A 12,174-nucleotide genomic window follows, 5' to 3' on the forward strand; every position below is an offset into this window, starting at 1 on the left:
ACATGTCATGGTGATGCTCACTCTTCTGCAGTGGTAAATGGTACAAGAGGGGAGCTGTTCCTGAAAGAGTCAACCAGTGTATTGCTTCCTTCTATGCACATTTCAGGAGTAGATCATGAGGGGAAGATTAAAGATGGTGAGCTCTCAAGGAGGGTTACTGACAATGGTTCTTCCCCTGCTGCACTGTTTGTGATTGAACAAGGGGGACATGATAATGACATACAAAGTACCCTCCACCACTATAAGGTGGCTTGTGGAGTACAAATATAGAACACAATGAATATACTGAAATGAAACTCAGTGAAATAAAAGTTATTAATTTATTGAATATTCATTTTTACTGGGATAAATAAAACAGTGGAATGTTGCCACTTGACGGGAAGTAACCCAGGCAGGTGAACAGTCGAACAGCACGCGTGTCTAACAGTCATACGGCACTGTGGAGAGACTTTTTGAACACCCCGTAGAAATAAACAAGTAAGGTCTGTTTGAATTCTTCCACTGTAAGCAAAACTCAAAACTCCTCGCCATCGCAGTTATGGAGCTTTCCACAGACGTCCACACAGTCACTACACTAACATCATATCCTTCAAAGAGCCCTTTATGTATCAATATATGTGGCTGAAGAAGCCTTATTGTTTTCCCTCGCACATGTAATTTCATGCACACATTAGGAACCCCCAAGCCTAACTGTGCCCAGACAAGTGTTGTCTGGAAGCTCTTTCTCCCTCCACCCCCTCCCTCCCTCTCTCTCTCTCTCTCTCTCTCTCTCTCTCTCTCTCTCTCTCTCTCTCTCCATGAAACCTTAGCCAATCAATTCTGTTTGCTCCACATGGTCTCCTACTATAAAAGTACATACAAGCAAGGGTTCCCAGATTAGACAGCTGTGGATCATGCAGAACAACAACTCAGAGGAGACAGAAGGACTGTATTGAAGAACAGGATAGTACTTAATAGTTAACTTTCTTTTCTGCTGTGCCTCTCTCTCTCTCTCTCTCTCTCTCTCTCTCTCTCTCTCTCTCGATCTGGGCATGACTAAGATTCTGTTACATAATGAGAATTCCAGCAGTAAATAAATAAAAGCCAGAAACAATTTAAAGCTTGGAGCTATTATCAGACTGGTAGTTCTAATGATATAAGGTGCATCTGTTCCAATATATATTATAAATGAGTTTTTAAGAGTAGTAATAATGATTAAGTTAATGTGTAAAGGTGTGCTCCATGTTATTTTTATGGTTATTAGGGACTGGTGTGTTTCGCGGCAACTCTGGTGGGGTCATAGAATACCAGCATACCATGTAACTCTGAAAGATCCGTCTCTACAAAAGGGAATGGTGTGTATATATTTATCTCAAATGGCTTTTATTATAAAAAACTTAAAGTTTACCATACAATTGAATGTCAAGATAGAACACAATATTTCCAAGTACAGTTTTGAAACCTGGATTTTTCAAAAATGTTTTAGTCTGAATATTGTAAAGAGTAAGTATTGTTTTGTGTTACACTTTATTTTGCAGTCCTGTGTGTAATACTTTATGAAACAAAAAGGCAGCAAAAGAAATGATCAAACTGAGGAATGCTCCCAGAAATTGGGTCAAATGAGATCTTAGGAGTTCATTAAGAATAGTATCATCTAACTGAACTGTCACTATAAAAGCAAGAGATGTTAATGCAATTGGAAATAGTGAATTGAAATTGACAGAAAAGGAAATACTATTTTAAGATGCAGAGAATGTGATGTGCTTCAGTTATGGCTGCGATAATACACTTAATGTTCCTGTAATTCATAGGACTTTGAAACAAATAGTTGGACAAACTGTAGGAAAGAACGACAGTGTAGCGCATTACCTAAAATATAAAATAATTACACTGTCACTCATATGAAACAAAATTACATGAAATAGTGATATTGTTTATTAGTAATAAGGTCAGGTGATTGTGTCGTTAGGTAATAACATCTGCATCCATCGACATCTACATGACTCCTCTGCAACTCATACTTAAGTGCTTGGCAGATGCTTCATCAAACCACATTCAGACTATGTCTCAACCATTCCACTATCGTACCGTGTGTGGGAGAAACAACCACACAAATTTTTCAGTGTGAGCTCTAATTTTTCTTATTTTATTATGACAGTTACTTCCCCCTTGTAGATGGGCATCAACAAAATATTTCTTTCATTCAGAGAAGAAAGTTGGTGACTCAGATTCCATGGAAGGATCTCACAGCGATGAAAAAAATCTTATTTTAATGATTGCTGCTCCAAATTGCGCATCTTCTCTGTGACACTCTCTCCCTTATTTCACAGTAATATGAAATGAACTGCCCTTTCCCCCCAACGTTATCCATCAATCCTATCTGGTAAGGATCCCATACTGTGCAGTAATATTCCAGAAAAGCATGGGGATCTCTTTCGTGTATCTGTTGCATCTTCTAAATGTTCTGCCAGTAAAACACAGTCTTTGGTTAACTGTTCCCACAGCATTTTCTATGTGGTTCTTCCAATTTAAATTGTTTGTAATTGTAATCCCTAGGCACTTAGAGGAATTTGCAGCCTTTGGGTTTGTGTGATGTATCATGTAGCCAAAATTTAACAGATTTCATTTAGTACTTATATGGATGACCTCACATATTTATGGTTTGGAGTCAGTTGCTACTTTTTGCACCAGGCAGGCATCTTCTCTAAATAATTGCGTAATTGATTTTGACCTTCTGATGACTTTTTCCAGTGATAAATGACAGCATCCTCTGCGAACAATCTTTAAATCATTTATGTAGATTAGGAATAGTAGCGACAATAGTGGGCTTAATAACACTTCCTTGGGGAACGCCAGGTATCACTTCCATTTTACGTGATGATTTTCCATCAGTTAGTATGAAATTTTACCTTTCTGACAGGTAGTCATGAATCCAGTTGCACAACTTAAATGATATTTCACAGCCCAAAGGCATACAATTTGGTTAGAAGCAACTTCTGAGGAACAGTGTCAGAAGCCTTCTGGAAATCTAGAAATGTGGACTCAGTTTGAGATCCACTGTGGATATCACTCATTTCTTCATGTGAATGAAGAATCCACACCATTTCAGTCCTTCAAATGAGCAAAATCCACTTGTTGTATGTTAGTGGGAGGGGGGGGGGGGGCGGGGGGGGACACAGACCATTTTTGGACTGGTGAGCAACAAGTTGAACAACAATCAGACAGGAACATTTGCATACAATTTTGAGTTTATAATTGGAGTAACCACAGTTTGAACACAGGTTAAGACCACCACTTGCATATTTTCTTACCTGTACTTCGTATGTCGAGAGAAGAGCTCTGACAGCTGGCGGCGCAGTTGCCAGTATTCCACACGTACGCACAGTGAGCCAGCAGTTGTCTCCAGCACTATGGCAACTCTGGGGCATTGTCATGGTAACGTAAACAAAAGCTCACTATCTGATTGGCCATCACGGATGTGCAAAGCACGTGCGCCAATCCTGCGTCAGCAGTCAGAGCTCTTCTCTCGCCATATGAACTGTAGTCTGGTGAGTGCTTGTTTCCTTGCAGCATCATTGTCCATCTGCATGCTAAACCTCAATTAAAAAGCTTGAAAGTTAGAGAAACAAAGTGATGAAAGTGAAATGTTTCAGTAATTTAACTAAGTGCACAAGTGTTCTCTGGGCATCACCTCAGTTCATATAAAAAGTAATGCAAATGTAGCTCTTTCACTGCTGCTTTTCTGCTGGCTCAACTCGTGTGCTATTTTACATCTGCAGTTTGAATTATGAGGTAAAGTAATATAAGTCCATTGTTGACATTGTGTGGATGTCTTCCAAGCATTCTTCATTTCAGTGGCAGGACAGATAAAGGCAAGCTGATAAATATGAATTAAAATTCTGTTAATACAACATCATTTGGTAACTAAAATACTGAGTATTAAGTATTGGCACACTTTAAAAGATATGAAAATGTACTTAACTGAGGTGGTTGTTATCTGTAAGTTTAAAATGTACTCTTTTATAAGTGTGCCACAGCAGCCAGAGACTGGTCTCGTGTGTGTGTGTGTGTGTGTGTGTGTGTGTGTGTGTGTGTGTGTGTGTTGGTTGTCTATTTCCAACAAAGACCTTGTCTCTGCGTCTCCGCTATATGGTGAGTAGCAACTATCTCTTTCATAGTATTGTTACATTCCTTCTGGGATTTTCCATTGTTTGTTTTGTTTTATAATTCTGTTGATATGCCTTAGTGTACTGTGCATGCATTGACATACAAAGTTGAAAATGAGATATATAATAACATTTTTATGGACATACACATTTCGAGGAAATTTCATTTAGGGAAAGAAAGACTTAATAGAAGGGAATGAAAATCTTATATGTTTGGTGCTCCACAGTTTGTAAATATTTGTTAAAAGATACTTTGCTGTACACCATGAGCTGTGTGTAAAATATTTAACTGCTAGACTGTTGTTGAGGCATATAACCCATCACTGGTGGCATCTGATACAAGGGATAAACAATAAATATGTACAAATCAATGTCTATAACATACACACATTTTGTATACATAACAATAGAAGTGTAATGTTGCATGCTTATTGTGTATGTCTGCATTAAATGGCATGTGTATTTAGTATGAAATCCTTGTGATAAAATTGGTGTAGATCTAGAGAACACAGAACCCCAAGCATATTTAATATCTAATTATAGCCAAGTCTCTGTGATCATGACATTATAGCCATGTCTCTGTGATCATGACAGGATCCATTATGTGTCTTATCTCTGTGGTACTTATGGTGTCATGAGTACATGTTATTGGTGTCAGATGCTAAACTAACTCCCACATTTCTTGGTTGTATTGGACCGACTCTCATGGGATGTCATGGAACTGCTGGTCAGTGCAAAGGTCTATTATTATCTCTGAGGCCTTATTTAGATATATCTGTGACATGCCCATGCCGCCCCCCCCCTTCTCTCTCTCTCTCTCTCTCTCTCTCTCTCTCTCTCTCAGAAAAGTATAGATTGCTACTCACCATAGAAATGACTCATTGAGTTGCAGACAGGCACAACAAAAAGACTGTTTTACAGCAGTTCAACAGGTCATCTTCATGGTGAGCAACACTCTATCCTTTTCCTAATATTGTTGATATTCCAAACTGGAGTTTCCGTTTGTGTGTATGTGAACAGTTAGTTAAACTGAAATATATAGAAAGTAAATAAGGGTAGAGTATGTAAAGAGACTAACAACCAAGCGACCATTAGCAATTGCTAAATATTGTGATTGAGCAGGTCACAACGATAATTCCTGCAGCGGAAATTGCTTTCCCTTGTTCTCTGGAGTTCCCCCAGCGAAAGGCAGTCCCTTGGTGGTCGCTTGAAGTCACTGAGGCAATTAAAGATCGTCGGCGAGCTCTACAGAGACATAAGCAACACCCTTCCGTAGAACACCTAATAGCCTTCAAGCGTCTCCGTGGCCATGTTCGCCTGCTTATAAAATCACGGAAACAGGAGTGTTGGGAGAGGTACATGTCAACCATTGGGTGCCATATGTCGCCTTTCCAAGTCTGGACAAAAATCAGATGTCTTTTTGGGTACCATACCCCAACAGGTGTCCCTGGCATTACCATCAATAGCGTGCTCTGTACCGATGCAAACGCAATTACCGGGCACTTTGCTGAACACTATGCTGGAGCCTCCGCAACGGAGAACTATCCCCCAGCCTTTCGCACTCTCAAATGGCGAATGGAAAGGAAAGTCCTTTCGTTCACTACATGCCACAGTGAACCCTATAATGCCCCATTTACAGAGTGGGAGCTCCTCAGCACCCTTGCACATTGCCCCGACACAGCTTCAGGGCCGGATCAGATCCACAGTCAGGTGATTAAACATCTCTCGTCTGATGACAAGCGACATCTCCTCATCATCTTCAACCATATCTGGTGCAATGGCATCTTTCCATTGCTGTGGCGGGAGAGCACCATCATTCCGGTGCTAAAACCCATTAAAAATTCGCTTAATGTGGATAGCTATTGGCCCATCAGCCTTATCAACCTTTTCTGTAAGCTGCTGGAATGTATGGTGTGTCGGCAGTTGGGTTGGATCCTGGAGTCACGTGGCCTACTGGCTCCATGTCAGGGCAGCTTCCGCCAGGGTCGCTCTACCACTGGTAATCTTGTGTCCCTAGCGTCTGCCATCTGAACAGCCCTTTCCAGATGCCAACACCTGGATGCTGTCTTTTTTGACTTACGTAAAGCATATGAACTACTTGCCACATTGTATGAGCGAGGTCTTTTTTGACTTACGTAAAGCATATGAACTACTTGCCACATTGTATGAGCGAGGTCTCCGGGGCCCACTCCCAATTTTTATCCGAAACTTCCTGTTGCTCTGTACTTTTCATATCCAAATTGGTGCCTCCCATAGTTCCCCACGTACTCAGGATAATGGTGTTCCACAGGAGCTCTGTATTGAGTGTTTCTCTATTTTTAGTGGCCATTAACGGACTAGCAGCAGCTGTAGGGCCATCTGTCTCCCCTTCTCTGTATGCAGATGACGTTTGCATTTTATATTGCTCTTCCAGTACTGGTGTTGCTGAGCGGCACCTACAGGGAGCCACTCACAAGGAGCAGTCATGGGCTGTAGCAGTCATGGCCTTCCAGTTTTCAGCCAGGAAGTTGTGTGTCATGCATTTCTGTTGGCGTCGCACCATTCATCCAGAACCAGAACTTCACCTTACTCACAATCCACTCACTGTAGTGGAGACATATCGATTCTTAGGACTGATTTTCGATGCCTGATTGACTTGGCTACCTCACCTTCGTCAGCTTAAGCGGGAATGCTGGCAGCTCCTCAATGTTCTCCACTGCCTGAGCAACACCAACTGGGTTGCAGATTGCTCTATGCTGCTGCAACTCTACAGAGCCCTTTTTCAGTCCTGCCTTGACTATGGGAGTCTGGTTTACGGTTCGGCGGTGTCCTCAGCGTTGCGTTTTCTCGACCCAGTGCACCACTGTGGCATTCGCCTAACGACAGGAGCTTTTAGTATGAGTCCGGTGACCAGTGTCCCGGTGGAGGCCGGAGTCCCTTAATTGTGGATGTAACCTGCTCAACTGCTCTCCAGTTATGTTTCACAGAATCGTAGTTCTGCTGAGCATCTGAACTATCATCTCTTTTGCCCACCCATGGCAGTTCATCTCCCTCATTGGCAGCCCAGGTCATGCTCACGACTGCAATTCGCGTGCGGTCTCTTCTCTCCAAACTGGAGTCCTTCCCTTTACCACCTATACTTGAGGTCCCTTCACATACACCTCCATGATGTACATCTCGATCAAAGCTTCGTCTGGACCTTTTACATGGCCCTAAGGACTCTGTTAACCCTGCCACTCTCCACTGTCACTTCCTCTCGATTCTTGACATGTTCTGGGACTCTGAAGTTGTTTACACTGATAGCACGATGGCTGATGGTAATGTTGGCTTCGCCTATGTCCACAGAGGCAATATTGAACGGCATTCCTTGCCTGCTGGCTACAGTGTATTCACTGCAGAGCTTGTGGCCATATCTCGTGCACTTCAGTACATCTTTCCTGGTGAGTTGTTTCTTCTCTGTTTCGACTACCTCAGCAGCTTACAAGCTATCGACCAGTGCTACCCTCGGCATCTTTTGGTCGCGAACATCCAGGAGTCCTTCTCTGCCCTGGAACGGTCCAGTCGTCCATTGGTGTTTGTGTGGACCCCAGGACACGTCGGAATCCCAGGCAACGAACTTGCTGACAGGCTGGCCAAGCAGGCTACATGGAAACCGCTCCTGGAGATGGGCATCTCTGAAACTGACCTGCATTCTGTCTTATGCCGCAAGGTTTTTCGGCTTTGGGAGATGGAGTGGCATAACAGTATGCACAACAAATTGCATGTCATTAAGGAGACTGCAAATGTGTGGCTTCTCGCAGGGAATCAGTTGTCCTTTGTCGACTCCGCATTGGTCATACGTGGCTCTCACATGATTACCTCCTCCGTCTTGAGGTCCCACCTCAGTGTCACTGTGGCTCCCAAATGACAGTTGTCCAGCTCTTGCTGGACTGTGCTCACTTCTAACTGCTCTGCAGTGGACTTCTAACTTTCCCGGCACCCTACCTTCGGTGTTGGGCAACAATGCTTCAACAACAGCTTTAGTTTTACTTTTTATTTGTGAGGGTGGCTTTTATCATTTGATCTGAGTTTTAGCGCACATCCTTTGTCCCTATGTGTCCTCCACCCTAGGGCTTTTAGGGTGGAGGTTTTAATAAGTTGCAGAGTGGCTGGCTTGTCCTTTTTTATTCTCATGGTCAGCCAGCCATGGTAATCTGCTTTCTTGCTTTTAATCTCTTCTCCCTGTTTCTTGCATGTCTCTGTGCTTTTCTTGTCCTGTTTCGTCTTTGTAGTGTTTGTTGTCCCTTGGGTAACTGTTCTACTGGGAACAAGAGACCGATGAGCTTGCAGTTAGGTGCTGTTCCGCCGCCCCCCCCCCCCCTCCCCTCCCCTCCCCTCCCCTCCCCTCCCCTTTCCTTTTAAACGAACCAACCAACCAACCCAACCACATCTAAAAGAGATAATCGTGAAGATTCAAAACGACTCTTGAAGAATTTGCAGTGTATAAAGAGCCATAATTGATAGCATAAGTGTGCAAATTGAGTTTGGTACAGTGTGTCATTGAAGTCATTATGTAATTTGAAAGGGATGATAAATAAATGTGAACTACACTGTGAACATTCCATTCATACCTTGTTTAAGCCATCCTATACCCCAAAATTTTCTGCCATCTATTTAGTGATAAAGACTGGCTAGTGTGGGATATTGATCCGTCCATTCCTCGCGCAATGTATGTTGGTTGTGATAACCGACTGATCTGTAGCATAGCCCAAGGTCTGTGTTTAGGTTGGAAGGTTGTGTGTTTTAAGGCTGACGATGGGCAAGTGAAAACAGAGGAAAGTTTTGATCTTACAGTTAGAAGTTGACATTGGGAATAAAATTCATGCAATATTTGAAAATACAGACAAAAATTTAACTGCTTATTGTACTTTCGGAAAAAAATATCCATCTTGTGAATACAGTTGTTAACAATTTGGTAAAAGTTACATAGCAGACACCAGATTGCATTTTTAGTAGTTCATGTACAATATGTTTGTGTAATACACATCAAATACTCATCGGAGCCATATTGATTTTTTTTCTTCTTAAATTACCCTGCAGTTTTAGCTTTAATGATGAAAAGTGTGTTTAAGTATGACACAATAATTCCAGGCTATGCGATAGGTCTGTCTAATAGCACAACCTTTATTCGACCATCACATTTCTCTGCAGCATCAGTTCTCAACTGAGTATAATTTTTTTATCAGAGCAAATTAGTTACTTGGATCATTTCTTCGACCATAAATATGTAATACATCTGTATTGTGAGACACAAGATTCTTAGAACGAAGTTCAGATGTAGTTCAACAGATGGCATACAGCACGTAATGTTAACTGCACTTTTTAGTTGTTGCCTGTGACTTATACTTGCAACTTGTCACAGAAATCATAGTTAAGACTTGATAGCGTGTCACAAAGAAAAACAGTAGTATGAACTTAGGCCATCAGATGGCACATGGCATGAATGTTAACTGTGCTTTTTAGTTGCTAATTGCGACTTCTACTTGTGACTTGTCACTGGAATCACAGCTAGACAAAAGGTTCACATAAAGAAGTACGAAATTAGGCCAAGAGATGGCACACGGTGTTGAATGTTAAATGCTTGTGACTCCTAGTTGTGACTGAAATCACAGCCAGATTTTGTAAAGTTGTTATTGTGATATCTGAGACTTCTCAATTGCTGTGATTTATAACAGATATGTGATTTATTGCTCACCCCTATTGAGCTTGATTAGTTGTATATTGTTTCAGTATCAGTTACACTGCTAAATGAAAGGACTTAAAGATTCAGGAAACTTCTTACTACTCGCAAATTATTTGTTCTTTGATTATGTGCAGCATGAGTATGAACTAGCAAGAAAGACATAAGGATTTTATAGAGCACAGGTAAAGGTAATAAAATGCTTCAAATGGAATGTCTCCTGCACAAAAGGTTTCTGAAATGAGAGATGAAGCACCAGTTGAAGACTGTGAACATCTTCAGGGAAGACTAGTGATACAGTGTTTACTGGTTGTAGTACACAACACAATAATTTTCATGCTACAATATTTTGTGAATATGCAACCTAGAAAATGTGGTAGTCTTGAGACTCAGATTGTGACATTGTAGTACTCTCTCTGACTTTATCAAGAAATATTTTTTACTATAACAACCAACTTTGCATTTATGTCACTTTTCTACTGAAGGAGCATCACTGAAAAATAATACAAGTGACTTTAACATCCTAGTACAGCTTGAAATATACTGTAGCATCACTGTTTTTCATGAGGGAAATATGCAGGTGTGATGATACAATATTACAAAATTTTGGTGTCACTGTGTTAGGTGTAATTGTTACATCTCTTTGAACCTCCAAGTCATTCATCACAAAAGTAAGAAAACACTACTTGTTGTTGAGCCCTCCAATTGCAACATATTTTTATGTATTAGGGCAGGTTGAAAACTTCACAGATTTACAGTGAGAGAGAATCAGTTTTAAAGCTACACACTTATTTTTGTTGCGGGATCAAGATTGTTTTCCAAACACAAATCTGTGTATAAGTGGAAATAAGTGAAAGTCAGAGGGTGCCACAGCTGTTGAATAGGATAGGTGTTCCAATGATTTGAACTTCAAATCCTTTGTGTTTACCATTTCCAATAACACCTTCAAGGGCATGTGCAATGTTCATGGTAAAAAATCATTTTTGGCTGACCTCTTGCCATGTACTTTTTCATCTGTGTGATGCAGGAGATGTGTGCGTTATTTGCCTGTTTTTGTTATCCCATACAAGGTAAGTAAGTAATACTGTCATTAACTCGAAGGTTAGTTTTAACACCACAGTCTTACTGGTGGGGATTGCTCCTGCCTTCTCTTGACGTTTGAGCTGACTAATCCAACCAACCATATGGTTTAACATGGTTCATCTTTACATTTTCACATTGACAATTCATTGCGATAGGTGAAAGAATCTGTAAGCGCCAAATTAAAAATATTTGACTGATTGAAGATTGGACCTTGGAACTTTGTTGTCTGACACCCACTTAGCCATTGAATCATGCATATTTGCAGCTAATCAATGAGAAGAACCCCATTTACTTGCTCTGAAAATGCTGGCCATAGCCTTTCTGACAGCTGAAAGTAATATCAACTGCAGTTCTTTTTATATTCTTGACAAGGTCGGTGTGGGGGCGATCTGCAGGATCTTATTAGAAGCATAAGAACTGATGATAACAACATAGCTCTATCGAAACCAGTCATTCAGTAAAATGCTTATTTAACTATCTGGGCATGTGAAGTTTTCTTCAGTGACCATGCAATTATTTTGGTTTGTTCCGATGATGCAGCATATTTATGATATCACCAATCATATCATTGCCTAACTCCATACGGGTTGACTCTTTCTATGTTCAAATTTTCTGTTTTCAGTCATCTTCCTTTTCCTTTACAATTACAAAAGGCAATAAAATGCACTTCCCATCTAAAGACATTTTATGCTTTGAAATCTAGTAGAAACAGCAGTATAACTAGAGAATTCATATGAAGTATCATTTTTATGCTTTACCTAGGGATGTGGAGGGATTGCTGTTTTGTTCTAACGCTTCACCGTATACGTCTTCTTTAAGTAGCACTACATTTTTAATTGCCTTAAAGAGCAGTCTTTTTGCAGCAACAATTTTTCTCCTGGAAACAGACTTTAATAGTGGAATGAGGTATAAACTAGGCAGAGAGATTGAAAACTGCGATTCAAGTGGAGGCCAAGGTCATTTGTAATAAGAGATAAATAAGGAAACTTATCACTGAATGTAGACAAGTAGTTGACAGATGGAAAGAGTATTTCAATGAACATTAGTAAAGAAAAGACTTCATCCTAGGCAGCAAGACAAAACTCATTCTTTAAAAAAAGAGATAACCATAAATAGCACAAATTACAGATAATAAGAATACTTTCAGTTGCAGCTTAAAGAAACACCTAACACTAGTGACAAAAAATAGAATAAAATTTCAAACAGAACAATAATTTGAAGATAAACTTAACTTCATATCTAAAATAG

At 40.6% G+C, this 12,174-nt stretch overlaps 1 protein-coding gene across 2 annotated transcripts in view; it reads left to right on the forward strand.

Moving 5' to 3' along the window:
* Window positions 1-12,174, forward strand: part of LOC124796464 (valine--tRNA ligase) — a 208,629-nt gene that overhangs the window by 91,507 nt on the left and 104,948 nt on the right. For both annotated transcript variants that reach the window (XM_047260688.1, XM_047260689.1), the window contains exon 10: window positions 1,244-1,334. In XM_047260688.1, coding sequence (XP_047116644.1) covers window positions 1,244-1,334 — 91 coding nt within the window. The remainder of the gene's footprint in view (window positions 1-1,243; window positions 1,335-12,174) is intronic.

Source organism: Schistocerca piceifrons, chromosome 4 (genome assembly GCF_021461385.2).
Source record: "Schistocerca piceifrons isolate TAMUIC-IGC-003096 chromosome 4, iqSchPice1.1, whole genome shotgun sequence".
Taxonomy (NCBI): domain Eukaryota; kingdom Metazoa; phylum Arthropoda; class Insecta; order Orthoptera; family Acrididae; genus Schistocerca; species Schistocerca piceifrons.